Source organism: Bombina bombina, chromosome 1, assembly GCF_027579735.1.
Source record: "Bombina bombina isolate aBomBom1 chromosome 1, aBomBom1.pri, whole genome shotgun sequence".
Classification (NCBI taxonomy): Eukaryota; Metazoa; Chordata; class Amphibia; order Anura; family Bombinatoridae; genus Bombina; species Bombina bombina.
Window position 1 is genome coordinate 515025890 of NC_069499.1, and position 22470 is coordinate 515048359.

Sequence of the window (22470 nt, forward strand, 5' to 3'; positions counted from 1 at the left end):
TCAACTACTTACAGATATAGTCACTGAGCATTACTTTGGAGTGTCAGTGTTCTTTAATCCATCTAATGCACTTCAGTCTAGTGGGAGTGGAAAACTATTTGTTTTCCTGAGTTAAATTACGGTAAAAACAGGCTAAATAAATTTCAATTGTGCATAATTAAATATTTTATGGTTAATGATAAGACAGAGAAGCTAGCTTCTAATACCTGCAACTGTGTTTTAAACTGAGTACTCAAAGTATAGGATATGTAGTTGCTTCAAATATGTCAAAAGAAAAAAAAAGTGACTTATTGGATACATCTTCCTTGATCTAATAAGCACTTCTATTTTTCCCAATAAAATAAACTTCCTTCTGCTTGCTACAGACTGTTAATCTTTATTTCTTTTTAATGACATGTTGAGTCCACGGATCATCTTAATTACTAATGGATGTTCACCTCCTGGTCAGCAGGAGGCGGCAAAGAGCGCCACAGCAAAGGCTGTTAAATATCACCTCCCTTCCCTCCCAACCCAGTCATTCTCTTTGCCTATGTTAGTGTCAGGATGTAGTAAAGTGTGATACACCTTTAAGGTGCATCCCGCCCTCAATAAGAACTTCCCTTTAAAAGGGGTTGGGTGCTGATCATCAGTGCCTGAAAATTTTGTTGCTAACTTGTGAAGCTCATTCTTAAGCTAAGTTTCGTGCTGTTATTTGAATTCAACTTATTCCTTGTTCTTAAACTTTAAACTACCTCCTTGGACTGCCACTTTGATCTAATTATTTCAACAGTGTTTAGGAGTCTCTGAACTTTACGTTTGTGAGTTTATCCGCATCTTACTATCCGGTATTGGACCGGCCGGATCTACTTTCCTTACCGCGACCGGAAGTCGCACTCGCACCGAAGCCTCTGCAAACACCAGGTACGCCACATCGTAGCTCAGCTCCGCTACTTGTAATTCTTATCATGCCTCTTTCGTGACCACTTGTGCTGCCTGACGCCATCCTGATTTATTACACCGTTCGTGTGTATTCTGTCTGCAACATATGGATGAATGACTTGTATATATTTTAGAGCTGTTTGTTGTGTGAGTGCGTGAAGACTAAAGGGGACATCATCCTGAGATATTGCAACAAATGTTTAATGTGCTGCAACATTATACTACATAAAGTTTCTATATTATTCCTTTTGGCAACTCAGTGTAAACTCAGACTGTTTACATTGATATATATTGAATTATATTCATCATAAATAAACTGACTCACTTCTGGAATTAATCAGGTTTTTACAAGAATTAAACTCCTGTTTGATTTTCTAAAGAGTTACAATTCCAATAATTAACACACTTCTTTTTCAAACCATCACATAATTTTCAGGCCAAAACAAAGTGTTAATTGGAATTATAACTAAAAATTACTCCTGAGGAAATAGAAACCCAATTTAACAGCATAGAACAAAAACTTGATTATTTGGCACATGCCTTAACTGAGGTGCAAGCAGAAAATATAGCCATTAAGACTGTACTTAAAGATTACATGGCTGCAAAAAGCAGTGAGGTACCTGAACCACACATACAGTATCCTCAACCTTTCTCTGGTAAGAGACAAGACTTTAGGGATTTTAAAACAGCCTGTCACTTGCTTTTTTCTCTGCGCCCACGTACATACCACTCGAACCGTATTAAAAGTTTGCACTACCATATCATTTTTACAAGGAGAGCCTAGGACATGGGCTAACCGGTATTATGAGAATAACGATCCCATACTAGATTCCTTGCAAGATTTTTTCCAGGCTATGGCTAATCTGTATGAGGACCCAGACACTCAAATCCTAGCAGAAACAAAACTGCGCTCCTTAAGACAAGGGAAGCGGACAGTGGAGGAGTATACTACTGATTTCCAAATGTGGGCAGTAGACCTCCAATGGAATCAGATCAGTTTAAAAAATCAGTTTAGGCTGGGTTTGTCTGAGACTCTGAAAGATGAGCTCTCCAGACAAGAATTACCAGATAGTCTCTCAGGTCTTATAAAACTGAGTACTTCAATTGATAGAAGACTCAGGGAGAGGCGTGCAGAGAAGGCCACATATGATTACACACCTAAAAGATCTATCACTTATACCACCCACACAGAGAGATCTACCTCTAACCCTGTGCCCATGGAGATTGGAGTAATAAAAGGTCCTCTTTCGGAGGAAGAAAAAACAAGGAGAAGATTGGAAAACTTATGTCTATATTGTGGAAAAAAGGAGCATAATGTATCTAATTGTCCACTTCTCCAAAAACAAAGGAAGGGTAAGCAAAATAAACCTTTTAATATATGTCTTATAACAGAAACTTTGCAATTGACTTTGATTCTCTCATTACAGTGGGATCAGGAAAATACCCAATGCAGGGCGCTGATTGATTCTGGTGCTTCCGGAAATTATATTGATTCGTTATATGTTGTAAATAATAAAATACCCCTTGTGTGCAAGCAAAACCCTGTCTATGTTAAATCTATTGATGGAACCTTAATCAAAAAAGGTCCAATCACACATCAAACCATACCACTATTAACCACATTAAAGGAAGGTCACACTGAGTATGTTAGTTATGACGTCATACCCATTGCCCTTCACACTATCATTCTGGGGTATTCTTGGCTGCAAAAACACAATCCAGACATAGATTGGAAGCATTCACAAATTAAGTTAAGATCTAATTATTGTTTAACTACATGTTTTCCCCAAAGTGTAAGATCCATCTCTGCTGAGATGGAGGTTGTTCCAGAACTCTATCAGGATTTGGCAGAGGTATTCAATCTCGTGGAGGCAGAAAATCTGCCTCCACATAGGACTTTCGACTGCCCTATAGATCTCATCCCAGGAGCAGTTATACCCCATGGGAAAATTTACCCATTATCTCAAAGTGAATTAACATTTTTAAGAGCTTATCTGGATGATAATCTGAGGAAAGGGTTTATCTCCCATTCTACATCCCCTGCAGCTGCAGGGATGTTTTTGGTAAAAAATAAAGATGGCACATTGAGACCAATAATTGATTATAGAGCTTTGAATGCTGTTACTGTCAAAAATAGGTACCCACTCCCATTAATACCCGAATTGATAGAACGTCTAAAGGGTGCCACTGTTTACACAAAATTAGACCTTAAAGGAGCGTATAATCTCATACGTATAAAGGAGGGAGATGAATGGAAGACCGCTTTCCGCACGAGGTATGGCCTCTTCCAGTATAACGTCATGCCCTTTGGACTCAGTAACGCTCCGGCGACGTTCCAGCATTTTATAAATGAAATCTTTCATGATCTAATGGATACATGTGTTATTATCTATTTAGATGATATACTGATTTACTCTAAGACACAGCTGGAACACGAAAAACATGTAAGATGGGTTCTAACACGGTTGAAAGAACATAAATTGTACGCTAAAAAAGAAAAATGTCTATTTCATGTCAATAGAATTAAATTTTTAGGGTATATTATTACCCCTGATCAGATACAAATGGATCCCGAAAAAATCTCTGCAATATTACAATGGCCAATACCCTCAACCACACGTGCACTTCAACGATTCATAGGATTTGCTAACTATTATCGAAAATTTATTAGTAATTTTTCAGATATAGTTAAACCGTTAACCCAACTTACGAGTAAAAAACAACGATATAAATGGACTGAAGAAGCCCAGAGAGCATTTGATGTTTTAAAACAAAACTTTAGCTCAGCTCCTTTATTGCATATGCCAGATCCACAGTTACAATATATTGTGGAGGTGGATGCCTCTACTTCAGGGATTGGGGCTGTTCTTTCCCAATATAACAAGGAAAAAACAATAATCTCACCTATTGCTTACTACTCTAGAAGATTCACCTCTGCAGAAAATAACTATGGTATAGGTGATAAAGAATTGCTGGCTATAAAAGTATCACTTGAACAGTGGAGACATTTATTGGAAGGCACTAACGAGCCATTTTTAATCTATACCGACCATAAGAACCTCCAATACCTTCAGCAGAGTAAAACCTTATCAGCAAGACAAATGAGATGGTCGTTGTTTTTAGACAGGTTTAATTTTTTGATAACCTACAGACCTGGGGTACTAAATACAAAAGCTGATGCTCTCTCCAGATTTCACGAGCAAACTCCTGTAGATGCACTTAATCCTATTATTCCTCTTGACAAATTTATAGGAATCTTAACACCTATTGAGATAAGGATTAAACAAGCCTTAAAGAAGGAACCTATTCCACCAAAGTCCTGTATGAAAGATACTAAGACTGGATTATTTTATCATAAAACCAAACTATATGTACCTACCGCGTTAAGGAAACAAATTCTTCATCACACCCACGATATACCTTTAGCAGGTCATAGTGGTATACAAAAAACTATAGAAAGAACTAGAAGAACATTTTGGTGGCCACAAATGGATCAGTCCATACATACGTATGTTCAGTCTTGTGACACTTGCGCAAGAAATAAAATAGACCATAGAGGTCCGATAGGTTTACTATCTCCTCTGCCCGTTCCTGATAGACCCTGGGAAACTATTTCTATGGATTTCATAGTAGACTTACCCAAATCCCAAAACTACAACACCATATTAGTGGTAGTGGACCACTTAACTAAGTTAGGACACTTTATACCGTTGAAAGGATTACCATCAGCATATACTACTGCTAACACATTTATACGACATATAGTGAAATTACATGGGTTACCAAAAAATATAATAACTGATAGGGGTACACAGTTCACTTCATCTTTTTGGAGGTCCTTATGTAAGAAGTTACACATAAACCCTAAGTTCTCTACTGCTTTCCACCCACAGACTAATGGGTTAATGGAAAGATTGAATCAAACTTTAGAGCAGTATTTGCGCTGCTACATAGCTCACCAACAAGATGATTGGCTGTCATATCTCCCCATGGCAGAATTCGCTTATAACAATTCTGTTTCTTCCACCACCAAGGTAACACCATTCTATGCAACTTATGGTTTCCATCCCACAACCATACCTTTATCCGATATCGAAGTGAATTCCCCTGCAGCTACTGATTATTCCACTCAATTGCAAGAACGATTAGATGCAGTAAAGTTACATCTCTCTGAAGCTAAGACCTCACAGAGACATTACTATGATTTACATCATAGACCTGCTCCTAAGTATCAAGTAGGGGACAAAGTGTTATTATCGACGAAACATCTTAGGTTACGTGTACCTACAAAGAAACTGGCTAACCAGTTTTTAGGTCCTTTTGTCATTGACAAAATATTGAATCCTTCAACTGTACACCTGAAGTTACCTACTCATTATAAGTTTCATCCAACATTTCATGTGTCACTTGTAAAACCATATCAAGCATCTAAAGTTTCAACTAATCAGGATACTAATCCTATTCAGGTAGATAGCCAAGAGGAATTTGAGATTGAAAAGATATTGGATTCCAGATTAAGAGGTGGTCAGTTGGAATATTTCCTAAAATGGAAGGGTTATGGTCCTGAAGAAAATACGTGGATAAGGGACACTGAGGTCCACGCTCCACGCCTTATCCGTGCTTTTCATCGTCGTTATCCTCTTAAAGCTTCTGCCGTTGCTTTAGGGGGGCTTTGAGGGGGGGAGTGTGTGATACACCTTTAAGGTGCATCCCGCCCTCAATAAGAACTTCCCTTTAAAAGGGGTTGGGTGCTGATCATCAGTGCCTGAAAATTTTGTTGCTAACTTGTGAAGCTCATTCTTAAGCTAAGTTTCGTGCTGTTATTTGAATTCAACTTATTCCTTGTTCTTAAACTTTAAACTACCTCCTTGGACTGCCACTTTGATCTAATTATTTCAACAGTGTTTAGGAGTCTCTGAACTTTACGTTTGTGAGTTTATCCGCATCTTACTATCCGGTATTGGACCAGCCGGATCTACTTTCCTTACCGCGACCGGAAGTCGCACTCGCACCGAAGCCTCTGCAAACACCAGGTACGCCACATCGTAGCTCAGCTCCGCTACTTGTAATTCTTATCATGCCTCTTTCGTGACCACTTGTGCTGCCTGACGCCATCCTGATTTATTACACCGTTCGTGTGTATTCTGTCTGCAACATATGGATGAATGACTTGTATATATTTTAGAGCTGTTTGTTGTGTGAGTGCGTGAAGACTAAAGGGGACATCATCCTGAGATATTGCAACAAATGTTTAATGTGCTGCAACATTATACTACATAAAGTTTCTATATTATTCCTTTTGGCAACTCAGTGTAAACTCAGACTGTTTACATTGATATATATTGAATTATATTCATCATAAATAAACTGACTCACTTCTGGAATTAATCAGGTTTTTACAAGAATTAAACTCCTGTTTGATTTTCTAAAGAGTTACAATTCCAATAATTAACACACTTCTTTTTCAAACCATCACATAAAGTTAGGTGTTAGAAAAGATTCTTCTATCAAGAGTTTATTATTTTTAAAGTAGTACAGGATTGTGCTACTTTGTTCTAGGGTGTAGTCGTAGTCCACTTCAGTCTCTTCAGTAGAGCAGTGGTGGCTTTAGAGCAATGGGAACTTGTGGGACATAATTCTCACCTCCCATATATTGATGCTGCCCTGCACCTGGAAAACCTGAGAGATTCTAACTCAGGACTTTCTTTTCATTCACAGGTCTATGTGAGGGAGAGGACCTCTCAAACCTGGAACTGCCTTGCTGCCAGGCAGCATATGAGGTAAGTGCTTTCTTTCTTTCTGAGGGAAGAAAATGGAGACTTGGAAATAAAAGGGGGCACTTTATTTATTGTATACATGGGACAAGTCTCATTATTACTATACATAGTCTCCCCTAAACGCATAGAGGACATTTGGGCAGCGTTGCAGCAGGCACTGGGGCTTAATCTTTACTATTGCTCGGTGGTTCCACATCTCCCGGCGGTTTTGTAACCTTAAAGCCGACCGGGAGATTTCTTTGGCCACGCCCACGATGGGAGGTATTAGTAAGCGTAGAGTAATTGCGCGCTCTTTTTACTCCGCTTCATGATTGCTAGCTACTACGTATGCGCCTATCGTAACTGTGCATATTCTCCTGAGAAACATACTGCGTAACAGCTCCGGAGACCGACAGTGAAAAAATCATAGTCTCACTTGACTCCAGCTCAGAGGAGGTAGGCACCTCAGGAGAGTGCTGCTGAGGTGTACAGGTGTTTATTAGCTCATTTTAAGCCTATTGATAATAATAGTGCTTAGACATGTTTTTCAGTAAAAAAGTTACAGTTTATTATTTAAAGAGACAGTAACGTTTTTAGGTTTTTGCATTTTTCTAATAATAATTTATTCTTTGTATAATTAAATTGTTTCAGTTGGATGTTAGAAATGGACCAAGAGGCCTTACAAAGTGTCACTTGCTCACTATGCTTTAATGCCAATGTGGAACCACCAATCCCTTTCTGTTCCTCATGTATTGAGAGAACTTTAAGCTACAGGGATAGACTTTTTTCTCCAACATAGGTGTGTCCGGTCCACGGCGTCATCCTTAATTGTGGGATATTCTCTTCCCCAACAGGAAATGGCAAAGAGCCCAGCAAAGCTGGTCACATGATCCCTCCTAGGCTCCGCCTTCCCCAGTCATTCTCTTTGCCGTTGTACAGGCAACATCTCCACGGAGATGGCTTAGAGTTTTTTAGTGTTTAACTGTAGTTTTTATTTTAAAACGTTTTTTGTACTTTGTTATCAAGTTTATGCCTGTTTAACATGTCTGAACTACCAGATAGACTGTGTTCTGAATGTGGGGAAGCCAAGGTTCCTTCTCATTTAAATAGATGTGATTTATGTGACACAAAATTTAGAGAAAATGATGCCCAAGATGATTCCTCAAGTGAGGGGAGTAAGCATTGTACTGCATCATCCCCTCCTTCGTCTACACCAGTCTTGCCCACACAGGAGGCCCCTAGTACATCTAGTGCGCCAATACTCCTTACTATGCAACAATTAACGGCTGTAATGGATAATTCTATCAAAAACATTTTAGCCAAAATGCCCACTTATCAGCGAAAGCTCGACTGCTCTGTTTTAGAAAATACTGAAGAGCATGAGGACGCTGATGATATTGGTTCTGAAGTGCCCCTACACCAGTCTGAGGGGACCAGGGAGGTTTTGTCTGAGGGAGAAATTTCAGATTCAGGGAAAATTTCTCAACAAGCTGAACCTGATGTGATTACATTTAAATTTAAATTGGAACATCTCCGCGCTCTGCTTAAGGAGGTGTTATCTACTCTGGATGATTGTGAGAATTTGGTCATTCCAGAGAAACTATGTAAAATGGACAAGTTCCTAGAGGTCCCGGGGCCCCCCGAAGCTTTTCCTATACCCAAGCGGGTGGCGGACATTGTAAATAAAGAATGGGAAAGGCCCGGTATACCTTTCGTCCCTCCCCCCATATTTAAAAAATTGTTTCCTATGGTCGACCCCAGAAAGGACTTATGGCAGACAGTCCCCAAGGTCGAGGGGGCGGTTTCTACTCTAAACAAACGCACCACTATACCCATAGAAGATAGTTGTGCTTTCAAAGATCCTATGGATAAAAAATTAGGTTTGCTTAAAAAGATGTTTGTTCAGCAAGGTTACCTTCTACAACCAATTTCATGCATTGTTCCTGTCACTACAGCAGCGTGTTTCTGGTTCGATGAACTAGAAAAGGCGCTCAATAATAATTCTTCTTCTTATGAGGAGATTATGGACAGAATTCATGCTCTCAAATTGGCTAATTCTTTCACCCTAGACGCCACTTTGCAATTGGCTAGGTTAGCGGCGAAAAATTCTGGTTTTGCTATTGTGGCGCGCAGAGCGCTTTGGCTAAAATCTTGGTCAGCGGATGCGTCTTCCAAGAACAAATTGCTTAACATTCCTTTCAAGGGGAAAACGCTGTTTGGCCCTGACTTGAAAGAGATTATCTCTGATATCACTGGGGGCAAGGGCCACGCCCTTCCTCAGGATAGGTCTTTCAAGGCCAAAAATAAACCTAATTTTCGTCCCTTTCGCAGAAACGGACCAGCCCCAAGTGCTACGTCCTCTAAGCAAGAGGGTAATACTTCTCAAGCCAAGCCAGCCTGGAGACCAATGCAAGGCTGGAACAAAGGAAAGCAGGCCAAGAAACCTGCCACTGCTACCAAAACAGCATGAGATGTTGGCCCCCGATCCGGGACCGGATCTGGTGGGGGGCAGACTCTCTCTCTTCGCTCAGGCTTGGGCAAGAGATGTTCTGGATCCTTGGGCACTAGAAATAGTCTTCCAAGGTTATCTTCTGGAATTCAAGGGGCTTCCCCCAAGGGGGAGGTTCCACAGGTCTCAATTGTCTTCAGACCACATAAAAAAACAGGCATTCTTACATTGTGTAGAAGACCTGTTAAAAATGGGAGTGATTCATCCTGTTCCATTAGGAGAACAAGGGATGGGGTTCTACTCCAATCTGTTCGTAGTTCCCAAAAAAGAGGGAACATTCAGACCAATCTTAGATCTCAAGATTCTAAACAAGTTTCTCAAGGTTCCATCGTTCAAAATGGAAACCATTCGAACAATTCTTCCTTCCATCCAGGAAGGTCAATTCATGACCACGGTGGATTTAAAGGATGCGTATCTACATATTCCTATCCACAAGGAACATCATCGGTTCCTAAGGTTCGCATTCCTGGACAAGCATTACCAGTTTGTGGCACTTCCGTTCGGATTAGCCACTGCTCCAAGAATTTTCACAAAGGTACTAGGGTCCCTTCTAGCGGTGCTAAGACCAAGCGGCATTGCAGTAGTACCTTACTTGGACGACATTCTGATTCAAGCGTCGTCCCTTCCTCAAGCAAAGGCTCACACGGACATTGTCCTGGCCTTTCTCAGATCTCACGGGTGGAAAGTGAACGTAGAAAAAAGTTCTCTATCTCCGTCAACAAGGGTTCCCTTCTTGGGAACAATAATAGACTCCTTAGAAATGAGGATTTTTCTGACAGAGGCCAGAAAATCAAAACTTCTAAACTCTTGTCAAATACTTCATTCTGTTCCTCTTCCTTCCATAGCGCAGTGCATGGAAGTAATAGGTTTGATGGTAGCGGCAATGGACATAGTTCCTTTTGCGCGAATTCATCTAAGACCATTACAACTGTGCATGCTCAGTCAGTGGAATGGGGACTATACAGACTTGTCTCCGACGATACAAGTAGATCAGAGGACCAGAGATTCACTCCGTTGGTGGCTGTCCCTGGACAACCTGTCACAGGGGATGAGCTTCCGCAGACCAGAGTGGGTCATTGTCACGACCGACGCCAGTCTGGTGGGCTGGGGCGCGGTCTGGGGACCCCTGAAAGCTCAGGGTCTTTGGTCTCGGGAAGAATCTCTTCTCCCGATAAATATTCTGGAACTGAGAGCGATATTCAATGCTCTCAAGGCTTGGCCTCAGCTAGCAAAGGCCAAGTTCATACGGTTTCAATCAGACAACATGACGACTGTTGCGTACATCAACCATCAGGGGGGAACAAGGAGTTCCCTGGCGATGGAAGAAGTGACCAAAATCATTCAATGGGCGGAGACTCACTCCTGCCACTTGTCTGCAATCCACATCCCAGGAGTGGAAAATTGGGAAGCGGATTTTCTGAGTCGTCAGACATTTCATCCGGGGGAGTGGGAACTCCATCCGGAAATCTTTGCCCAAATTACTCAATTGTGGGGCATTCCAGACATGGATCTGATGGCCTCTCGTCAGAACTTCAAGGTTCCTTGCTACGGGTCCAGATCCAGGGATCCCAAGGCGACTCTAGTAGATGCACTAGTAGCACCTTGGACCTTCAAACTAGCTTATGTATTCCCGCCGTTTCCTCTCATCCCCAGGCTGGTAGCCAGGATCAATCAGGAGAGGGCATCGGTGATCTTGATAGCTCCTGCGTGGCCACGCAGGACTTGGTATGCAGACCTGGTGAATATGTCATCGGCTCCACCATGGAAGCTACTTTTGAGACGAGACCTTCTTGTTCAAGGTCCGTTCGAACATCCGAATCTGGTCTCACTCCAACTAACTGCTTGGAGATTGAACGCTTGATCTTATCAAAGCGAGGGTTCTCAGATTCTGTCATTGATACTCTTGATCAGGCCAGAAAGCCTGTAACTAGAAAAATTTACCACAAAATATGGAAAAAATATATCTGTTGGTGTGAATCTAAAGGATTCCCTTGGGACAAGGTAAAAATTCCTAAGATTCTATCCTTTCTTCAAGAAGGTTTGGAGAAAGGATTATCTGCAAGTTCCTTGAAGGGACAGATTTCTGCCTTGTCTGTGTTACTTCACAAAAAGCTGGCAGCTGTGCCAGATGTTCAAGCCTTTGTTCAGGCTCTGGTTAGAATCAAGCCTGTTTACAAACCTTTGACTCCTCCTTGGAGTCTCAATTTAGTTCTTTCAGTTCTTCAGGGGGTTCCGTTTGAACCCTTACATTCCGTTGATATTAAGTTATTATCTTGGAAAGTTTTGTTTTTGGTTGCAATTTCTTCTGCTAGAAGAGTTTCAGAATTATCTGCTCTGCAGTGTTCTCCTCCTTATCTGGTGTTCCATGCAGATAAGGTGGTTTTACGTACTAAACCTGGTTTTCTTCCAAAAGTTGTTTCTAACAAAAACATTAACCAGGAGATAGTCGTGCCTTCTTTGTGTCCGAATCCAGTTTCAAAGAAGGAACGTTTGTTGCACAATTTGGATGTTGTTCGTGCTCTAAAATTCTATTTAGATGCTACAAAGGATTTTAGACAAACATCTTCCTTGTTTGTTGTTTATTCTGGTAAAAGGAGAGGTCAAAAAGCAACTTCTACCTCTCTCTCTTTTTGGATTAAAAGCATCATCAGATTGGCTTACGAGACTGCCGGACGGCAGCCTCCTGAAAGAATCACAGCTCATTCCACTAGGGCTGTGGCTTCCACATGGGCCTTCAAGAACGAGGCTTCTGTTGATCAGATATGTAAGGCAGCGACTTGGTCTTCACTGTACACTTTTACTAAATTTTACAAGTTTGATACTTTTGCTTCTTCTGAGGCTATTTTTGGGAGAAAGGTTTTGCAAGCCGTGGTGCCTTCCATCTAGGTGACCTGATTTGCTCCCTCCCTTCATCCGTGTCCTAAAGCTTTGGTATTGGTTCCCACAAGTAAGGATGACGCCGTGGACCGGACACACCTATGTTGGAGAAAACAGAATTTATGTTTACCTTATAAATTACTTTCTCCAACGGTGTGTCCGGTCCACGGCCCGCCCTGGTTTTTTAATCAGGTCTGATAATTTATTTTCTTTAACTACAGTCACCACGGTATCATATGGTTTCTCCTATGCAAATATTCCTCCTTTACGTCGGTCGAATGACTGGGGAAGGCGGAGCCTAGGAGGGATCATGTGACCAGCTTTGCTGGGCTCTTTGCCATTTCCTGTTGGGGAAGAGAATATCCCACAAGTAAGGATGACGCCGTGGACCGGACACACCGTTGGAGAAAGTAATTTATCAGGTAAACATAAATTCTGTTTTTCGGAGCCAACATTTTCTAATGAGGATGCTGTTCAGGAATCCAATGACAATGCTCAATATATAACGCAGCTTTGTCCTCAAACGTCCCAGAGTTTACCACCCTCACATGCAGTGCCCTGCGCTTCCTCTCTAGCTCCTGCTGGGGTTACTTTAAAAGACATCGCTTCTCTCATATCTTCTGCAGTTTCAGATGCGTTGTCTGCTTTCCCAATGTTGCAAGGAAAGTGTAGGAGGAAAGTCAGACATTCAGCAAGCGAGGTTTCTGACGCAGTTGTTGCTATTTCAGATGCCCCCTCTCAGAAGCTTGAGCAGAATACCGTAGTAGCATCTGAAGGTGAAATTTCAGATTCTAACAGTGTAAGTCCTCTTGCTGATACTGAAGCGGTATCTTTCAGGTTTAAGCTAGAACACCTCAGTCTGTTACTTAAGGAGGTTTTAGCTACTTTGGACGACAGGGACTCTACGGTCGTTGTTGTTCCTAAGAAGTCCAGTAAGCTGAACAAATATTTTTGAGGTTCCTTCCTCGATAGACGTGTTTCCGGTTCCAGACCGAGCTTCTGAGATCATTGCTAAGGAGTGGGAGAGACCTGGTATACCTTTTTCTCCATCTCCTATTTTTAAAAAGATGTTTCCCATAGCTGACTCTGTTATGGAGGCTTGGCAAACAGTCCCCAAGGTGGAAGGAGCTGTTTCCACCTTAGCTAAGAGAGCTACTATTCCCATAGAGGATAGCTGTGCTTTCAAAGATCCTATCAACAAAAAATTAGAGGGGTTACTTAAAAAAATGTATGTTCACAAGGGCTTACAATGCAGCCAGCTGTGTGCATTGCTACCGTCACTAGTGCGGCGGCATATTGGTTTGATGCGTTGTCTGATGCTATCAGGACTGAAACTTCCCTGGATGAAATCCAGGATAGGATAAAAGCTCTTAAATTGGCTAATTCCTTTATTACGGATGCTTCCCTTCAAGTTATCAAACTGGGAGCAAAGATTTCAGGTTTCTCTGTTCTTATGGTTAAAACCTTGGTCTGCGGATGTATCATCTAAGTCTAAACATCTAGCGATTCCTTACAAGGGGAAGACCTTGTTTGGACCTGGCTTGACAGAAATAATCTCTGATATTACGGGAGGTAAGGGTCATCTTCTCCCTCAGAATAAGAGAAACAAACAAAAGGGACGTCAGAGTAATTTTCGTTCCTTTTGAAATTTCAAGGGAAATTCTTCCTCCTCCACTACCAAGCAGGAACAATCTAAGCCTGCATGGAGACCCAATCAATCTTGGAATAAGGGAAAACAATCCAAGAAACCTGCTATTGAATCTAAGACAGCCTGAAGGGAATGCCCCCAATCCGGGACCAGATCTTGTAGGGGCACACTTTCCTTCTTCGCTCAGGCTTGGGCTCGAGATGTTCTGTATCCCTGGGCAGTAGACATAGTGTCCCAGGGATACAAACTAAAGTTCAAAGGTTTTCCTCCCAGAGGCAGGTTTCTGCTTTCAAGATTATCTGCAGACCAGACAAAAAGAGAGGCGTTCTTACACTGTGTAGGAGACTTCTCCGACCTGGGAGTGATTGTTCCAATTCCAATACAGGAACAGGGTCTGAGTTTTTATTCCAATCTGGAAAAGGGGAGTGGACCGAGCGCTACAGAGAGGGCCTTAAGCTTACTGACAATATAGCCTCCTAGTAGGCTAACAAGATAGAAATTTAAAATAGGGGTGAGAGTAAGCGCTAAAAAGCTTAAAAGGCTAGGTAAAATAGACACAATTTATTACATGTTAATAATAAATAATATACATAAACAATTAAAATTAGACGCATGGATCCATGTCTAACTTAGCTAAAAACTGAAGTATACAGTGTTGATAAATTACAGCCTAGTCAAGACAAGCCAATCTGAAGAAAAGTGGCCTAGTGGTGGTAAGGCAAACGACTAAATAAATAAACAACCTTCGTGATAAAAACGTTAAACTAGGTTACAATATATTATAGACAAAACTGAAATCCCATTAGTTGATATGTGCGCATATAAAACAATAGCATTGAAAAAAAAAAACTAAAAGAGAAACAAATAGTGCAACACTGTGTATAATAAACAATAATGGACAATAATGGTAATTAAAACCAAGCTCACCAGTATGCCAACGCGTTTCGGCCTAGACTAGGCCTTTTCTCAAGACTTTTGTTTCCTTTTAGGTTTTTTTCGATGCTATTGTTTTATTGTGGATTTATGACATCAGACTCTTAGATTTTGCATATACCTATATGTTTTTGCCTCTGTCCTGATCACCCACATTTTTTATCAGCTTTTTTGTTTTTTTGTTTTTTCACAATTGACATTGACTTTTTGATCGCATAACACAAATTTTTCTCATAGTGTGTTTACATTCATTTTCATCTTTCACGGATTTTTTTACTGAAGTTTGGATTACACCACTTTTATTTTATTTTCTATATTTTTTACTATTTATTACTGATTAACTTCACGTCACATTTCTGCACGCCACCTTGGAGGATACATCGACGGATTCACATAACCTTTATCAGTTATCATTTGAACTTATCTTGAATTTGTCTTGCATTTTTCATGAACTTTTCTTGGATTTGCCTTGGATTTTTTGTGTATTTTTCTTGATTTTTCATAGGTTTTATATGTGCACATATCAACTAATGGGATTTCAGTTTTGTCTATAATATATTGTAACCTAGTTTAACGTTTTTAATCACGAAGGTTGTTTATTTATTTAGTCGTTTGCCTTACCACCACTAGGCCACTTTTCTTCAGATTGGCTTGTCTTGACTAGGCTGTAATTTATCAACACTGTATACTTCAGTTTTTAGCTAAGTTAGACATGGATCCATGCGTCTAATTTTAATTGTTTATGTATATTATTTATTATTAACATGTAATAAATTGTGTCTATTTTACCTAGCCTTTTACGCTTTTTAGCGCTTACTCTCACCCCTATTTTAAATTTTTATTCCAATCTGTTTGTGGTTCCCAAAAGAGAGGGAACCTTCAGACCAATTTTAGATCTCAAGAGTCTAAACAAATATCTCAGGGTACCGTCCTTCATGATGGAAACTATTCTTTCTATTCTTCCTTTGATCCAAGAAGGTCAATTTATGACAACAGTGGATTTAAAGGACGCGTACCTGCATGTTCCCATTCACAAAAATCATCACAAGTTCCTAATGTTTGCCTTTATGGACAAACACTTCCAGTTCGTGGCTCTTCCTTTCGGTCTTGCCACAGCTCCCAGAATTTTCACAAAGGTTCTGGGAACGCTGTTGGCGGTGCTTCGGTCACGGGGCATTGCAGTGGCACCCTATCTGAACGACATCCTAGTCCAGGCACCATCCTTACAACAAGCAAGATCCCACACGGACATGTTATCTTTCCTGTGATCTCACGGGTGGAAGGTAAATTTGGAAAAATGTTCCTTAGTCCCAAATGCAAGAGTAACCTTCTTGGGAACCATAATAGATTCCCTATCAATGAAGATTTTTCTGACATTAGTCAGGAAATCAAAGATTATCGATACTTGTCTAGTCCTTCAGTCCACTCCTCGGCCATCAGTGGCTCAGTGCATGGAGGTAATCGAGCTGATGGTGGCAGCAATGGACATCATCCCGTTTGCTCGGTTTCACCTCAGACCTCTGCAGTTAAGCATGCTCAGGCAATGGAACGGAGATTATGCAGATTTGTCTCCTCAAATACTACCAGAGCAGGAGACAAGGGATTCTCTTCAATGGTGGTTGTCTCTGGATCATCTCTCCCAGGGAACCTGCTTTTGCAGACCATCTTGGGTGATTGTGACAACAGACGCCAGCCTTCTAGGGTGAGGAGCAGTCTGGGGCTCCCTAAAGACTCAGGGAGTTTGGACTCAGTCAGAGTCCGTTCTTCCTATAAACATTCTGGAGCTGAGAGCGATCTTCAATGCTCTTCTGGCCTGGCCCCAGTTAGCCTTGGTCCAGTTGATCAGGTTCCAGTCGGACAACATAACTTCTGTGGCTTACATCAATCATCAGGGAGGAACGAGGAGTTCCTTAGCGATGACAGAGGTAACCACAATAATTCAGTGGGCGGAGACCCATTCTTACTGCCTGTCGGCGATCCACATCCCAGGGGTGGACAACTGGGAGGCGGACTTCCTAAGCAGGCAGACTTTTCATCCGTGGGAGTGGGAACTCCATCCAGAAGTGTTCTCCAGCATGATTCTCAAGTGGAGTCAGCCGGACTTAGATCTCATGGCATCTCGACAGAATGCCAAGCTCCCGAGATACGGGTCGAGGTCCAGGCTCCCCCAGGCGGAACTGATAGATGCTCTGGGGGTTCCTTGGACCTTCAGTCTAGCATACTTATTTCCTCCGTTTGCTCTGCTTCCTCGGGTAATTGCTCGAATCAAGCAGGAGAGGGCATCGGTGATCCTCGCAGGATTTGGTAGGCAGATCTGGTGGACATGTCATCTCTGCCAACTTGGAGACTTCTGTTGAGGCAGGACCTTCTAATTCAAAGACCCTTCCTTCACCCAAATCTAGTTTCTCTGAAGCTGACTGCTTGGAAATTGAACACTTCATTTTATCCAAGTGGAGCTTTTCTAACTCGGTCATAGAGACCATGATTTAGGCTTGTAAGCCTGTAACTAGAAAGATTTACCATAAAATATGGCGTAAATATTTCTATTGGTGTGAATCCAAGGACTACTCATGGAGTAGAGTTAGGATTCCTAGAACTTTGTCCTTTCTCCAAGAGGGTTTGGAGAAAGGTTTATCGACTAGTTCCCTAAAGGGTCAAATCTCTGCCTTGTCTATTTTGTTACACAAACGTCTGGCAGATGTACAATCATTTTGTCAGGCCTGTGTTCAAACCAGTTACTCCTCCATGGAGTTTGAATTTAGTTCTTAAAGTTCTTCAAGGGGCTCCGTTTGAGCCTATGCATTCCTTAGATATTAAATTGTTATCTTGGAAAGTTTTATTTCTTGTTGCTATTTCTTCTGCTCGCAGAGTGTCAGAGCTCTCGGCATTGCAGTATGAGTCCCCTTACCTCATTTTTCATTCAGATAAGGTAGTTTTACGTACTAAATTAGGATTTATTCCTAAAGTAGTTTCTTATCGGAACATTAATCAGGAGATTGTTGTTCCTTCCTTGTGTCCTAATCCTTCCTCTCAGAAGGAACGGCTTCTGCACAATTTGGACGTGGTTCGTGCCTTAAAGTTTTACCTTCAGGCGACTAAGGATTTTCGTTGGTCTTCAGCTTTATTTGTGGTTTTCTCAGGAAAACGTAAGGGACAGACAGCTACGGCTACTTCTCTTTCTCTTTGGCTGAAGAGTATCATACGTTTTGCATATGAGACTGCTGGACAGCAGCCTCCAGAGAGTTACGGCTCATTCCACGAGGGCTGTTGCTTCCTCATGGGCATTCAAGAATGAAGCTTCTGTGGAACAGATTTGCAATGCTGCAACTTGGTCCTCTCTTCACACTTTTTCAAAGTTCTACAAATTTGACACTTTTGCCTCGGCTGAGGCCGCTTTTGGGAGAAAGGTTCTTCAAGCAGTGGTGCCTTCCATTTAGGTTTCCTGTCTTTTCCCTCCCGTATAATCTGTGTACTCTAGCTTGGGTATTGATTCCTATTAGTAATTAAGATGATCCGTGGACTCATCGTGTCATTAAAAAGAAAAAAAAAATTATGCTTACCTGATAAATGTATTTATTTCTTTTTTGACACGATGAGTCCACGACCCGTCCTGTTTTTTATGAGACAGGTTGTTGGTTATTATAAACTTCAGACACCTCTGCACCTTGTTACTTCCTTTCTCTCCTTAACTTTGGTCAAATGACTGGGTTGGGAGGGAAGGGAGGTGATATTTAACAGCCTTTGCTGTGGTGCTCTTTGCCGCCTCCTGCTGACCAGGAGGTGAATATCCCAGTAGTAATTAAGATGATCCGTGGACTCATTGTGTCACAAAAGAAATACATTTATCAGGTAAGCATAAATTTTCTTATCCCTCACTTGTAGTGGTTCTCACATGGAAAAATACATTCTTGTAGATAACGTAACCATCATTAGAATGTATGCCTGAACCCTCGCTAATTATTAACTTAAGAGCTTTATGACAAGAATATTATTACTGTACATGAACAATGATATTGCATGTTATATTTTTCAGTAAAGATTCTTAGTGCAACTGTGTGTAAAAAAAATTTTCTCTCTCATGTTTTAGATATCCAGCACTACTACTGAAACTCAAAATGCATCACTTGCCACCAGCAACGATTCGTCTGCTTTCCAGCAGCCAAGTCATAACAAGTGTGGTTAGTGTGGTCAAGGAACTTTTAGAGAATGCTTTGGATGCTGATGCTACCAACATTGATGTTAAGCTGGTATGTATGTGTTCCAAATACATTTAAAATGTATGTATTGCATGTTCCCTGAGTTTATTTTTAATCTACACATTAAAATATTTTTATTAAAGGGACACTAAAGTCGAAAATAAACTTTTGTGATTAAGATAGAGCATGCAATTTTAAACAACTTTCCAATTTACTTATATTATCAAATTTATTTAATTCTCTTGGTATCCTTTTGCTGAAGGATCAGCAGTGCATTACCCGCAGCCATTAAGACATAACATGCTGTGATCTGTGATGCCATGAACTCACATATACCAAATTGTGCCATTCACACCTACACAACATCTACAGATTTCAACCGTTCCTTAATGCTAATTAATTTCCTCATTTTGTTATGCATTGACTACTGCAATCTACTTCTAAATGGCCTTCCCAAACACCACCTCTCCCTTGTCCAATCTATTATGAATGCTTCAGTGAGACTCATCCACATAAGTCGCTGATCTACATCGGCTTCTCCACTCTGTCATTCTCCCCATACACTCCAGAATACAGTTCAAAGTACTAAACCTAACTTACAAGGTAGCCTCACTCCCAACTATAGTTCCTTTCTCATCTCCAAATACTCCCCGACGTGTCCTCTTTGATCGACCTCTGACCTATGTCTTATCTCCACATCCCTCTTTCTCCTCCAAGACTTCTCATGTGCTGCTCCAGTTGAGCATCATGGGAAATGTAGTTCTGAATCATCTGGAGTGCCAAGGTTCACTATCACTGCTGTAGACTGTAAACGCTTTGGAGCAGGGCCTCTTCCTTTTGTACTAGATCTGTTTAGTCTGGTATTTTTTTGTATCTTATCACAATCCTTGTCATTGGATTTCTCTATCTCTTTACCCAGCGTTACAGAATGGTGTGGTATAATGATAATAAGGGACATTTTCTTCTTAAATGGAAAGAGTCCACAGCTGCATTCATTACTTTTGGGAATTAAGAACCTGGCCACCGGGAGGAGGCAAAGACATCCCAGCCAAAGACTTAAATACTCCTCCCACTCCCCTCATCCCCCAGTCATTCTTTGCCTTTCGTCCCAGGAGGTTGGCAGAGAAGTGTCAGAAATTATTTTGTCTCTTATGGAGGGTAGTACTCTTCGGCATGGGACAGGAGTTTGAAGTTATCCTCTCATTCTCTCAATGAGGGCTTGGATGAAAGTTAGAGTCCGGAGATGCAAGGAGAGTCTTTCTGCGAAACCATCCTGACTCATGTTAACAGCTCCTCAAGCAATCGGCATTGTCGAACTTCGCTCCGCTGCCTGCTTTCTTCTCTCAAGTCCATGGTGGAAGCGATTCTACTATCCATCACACTTGAAGTGCCGTGTTCCTGTTCCACGGCGTAGATTTCGGTAAGATCGTTTCATTTTACTTCTTCATGACTGTAATTCAAATGTTTTCCCGAGAGGTTATCACCTTGCGGGTCTAACTATTACATAATGGTCTCAGTGAGTCTCCTTTAGTATAATGGAATCAAGGGTTAATATCTCCTGAGGGGGGTTATTGGACAGGGGGGTTTATAATCATGTTTTTTTATGTGACTCAACCTGCTTATGTGTGATGATTACTGGGCTCGTGGTTTGGAACATTGAGGCCTTTGGAAGTGACGCAAGCTTATGGTTGGGTGCACTTTTTTGAACTCTACGGTTCACCTTGTGGTCGGGCGTGGTTACTTTCTTTCCTCCATTTCCGCATTCTTGACCGTGTGGCGAAGGAGAAATTCTAGTCCGCAGGAGTCTGGTCATAGTAGATGGTAAGTTCCCCAGCCATTGTGGGTGTCAGGTGCCGTTTTTGTTTGACTTCTTTAGTCCATATTTGCATATCCTCTATCCAGTTATGGAGGATTCTGATGCTGGGACTGTTCAAATTTCAGATTCAGTTATGGAGGTTTCTGATACTGAGACTATTTTAATTTCAGATTCTGTGTCCGGTGAAGAATCCGGATTGGCCTCGTTGACACATGTCAACCAATTCTGTTCTGTATGCCATATGAGAGCGCCTTGTTCCTCGGACTCAGGGTATCAAGGGTCATCTGAGCCATCTGCCTCTGGGGGTCCCATCCTCCGAGAGGCTAGTTCCCTACCGCTCCATATTTCTACACATGCGGGTAACCCAGTTTATGATTATTCCTCCATGCAGGGCGGCTTGATCCCCCCGGAGGTTGCAGCACGTTTTTGCTACCACGTACTTTTGGCGATTTATTCGTCTTCAGAATCCAGACGTTTATGCGAGATTGTGTTCGCGCCCTATTGTCCCAGATCTACCACCTTGGGGAGGGCCTGTGCAGTTCCCTGCGGGTGTAATTGTCCCTGAGTGTTGTGCCTTTCGTTACAGAGTTGCGCACCTTTGCGTCTTACTCAGACATGTTTTTTAAGTTATTCAATGACCTTATCCTTCTCGGATACGGGAATTTTCAGTCTGCTTCGAATGGTACTCCTCATTAGACATGTGGGGATGATGTAATCTCCTGACTGTTCTTTCTTGAGATCCTTCCCAGTTTTTTTGTTGGAAACTTAGGGCTCCAAGTTGGCTGGTCCTGCAGTAGGCCTGCTTCCTTATTGGGTGTTAACCTTCGGGTTGCCTTTTATTTTCCTTTTATCTGATTGGGATGTCTTTTATTTTGTTTATTGGTTTTCTTCGGGAATCTTACACTGGGATCGATACTCTTACTTCTGCGGAAGTGTTTTCTTGGGTACATGTTAGTCATATGTTTGTCTGTTTTTCTATTCTTCCCTTCTGTGGAAGGATTCATGCAGCTTGACAGTTAGGACCCAGGTTGCAGGGTGGTCCTGTTGGGTTTGATTCTGTCTTATGGCTGTTCAGACATGTGGCGCCGTTCTGATTGGCTGGTCCGGTCAAGGCGTGGAGTGCTCATGTTTACATCAACTAAGCATCCTAGAGGACCTGTAGGTCCACGAGGCAGGAGGGGTTGTCTCAGCCATTATAGCCTTCAATTTGGATGACTGGGTCAGTGGAGTTTGCGCTGCATCACTCTCTCCTTGCGTCTGGTAATGTCAGACCATAGAGTTCCTCCCCCTTGTGGTGGAGAGTTGGAGGGCTTAGCACCTTCTTACCGCAGAGTGAGTTTTCCTTTGAGGCTCTGCAATGTCCTTCTTGGACTTGGTCTTCACCAGCTAGTAGTTTGAAGGGTAGTTCAGCTGCCTTGCAGCGGATGGTTTGCAGAATGTAACCAGCTGCATTTTTTGCACATTGTGTTTTGACTAGATGTTTCTCTGAGACCTTTTTGGTCTTCCCCTGTGGTCTCCATGTTAAGGAGACCTTTTAGGGGCCTGGGAGATGTTTGTTCCCTGTTAGGAACACTGGGCGTGGTCTCCATGGGCTTGCTTGGGGTTTCTCCCGGAGGGAGAGAGCGTGCCCCTTTCTCCCTGTGACCAGCCTTTGCTCGAGTGGTTTTACCCTCGAGATATACTCTTGCCTTTTTGTCTTGAGGCTGTTGGAGAGTTTAGAGGCTCTAGTGTCGTTGTACGACTTTTACCGCCTTAGCTCCTTTGGAGAGTGAGACTTCGGCAAGAGGTGGTCTCTTCCTTAGGTCGGGACTTGCAAG

The 22470-nt window shown here is 41.8% G+C and overlaps 1 protein-coding gene across 3 annotated transcripts in view; it reads left to right on the forward strand.

Moving 5' to 3' along the window:
• Positions 1-22470, forward strand: part of PMS1 (PMS1 homolog 1, mismatch repair system component) — a 508329-nt gene that overhangs the window by 35011 nt on the left and 450848 nt on the right. For all 3 annotated transcript variants that reach the window (XM_053698612.1, XM_053698613.1, XM_053698614.1), the window contains exon 2: positions 18729-18888. In XM_053698612.1, coding sequence (XP_053554587.1) covers positions 18757-18888 — 132 coding nt within the window. In that variant the 5' untranslated portion in view covers positions 18729-18756. The remainder of the gene's footprint in view (positions 1-18728; positions 18889-22470) is intronic.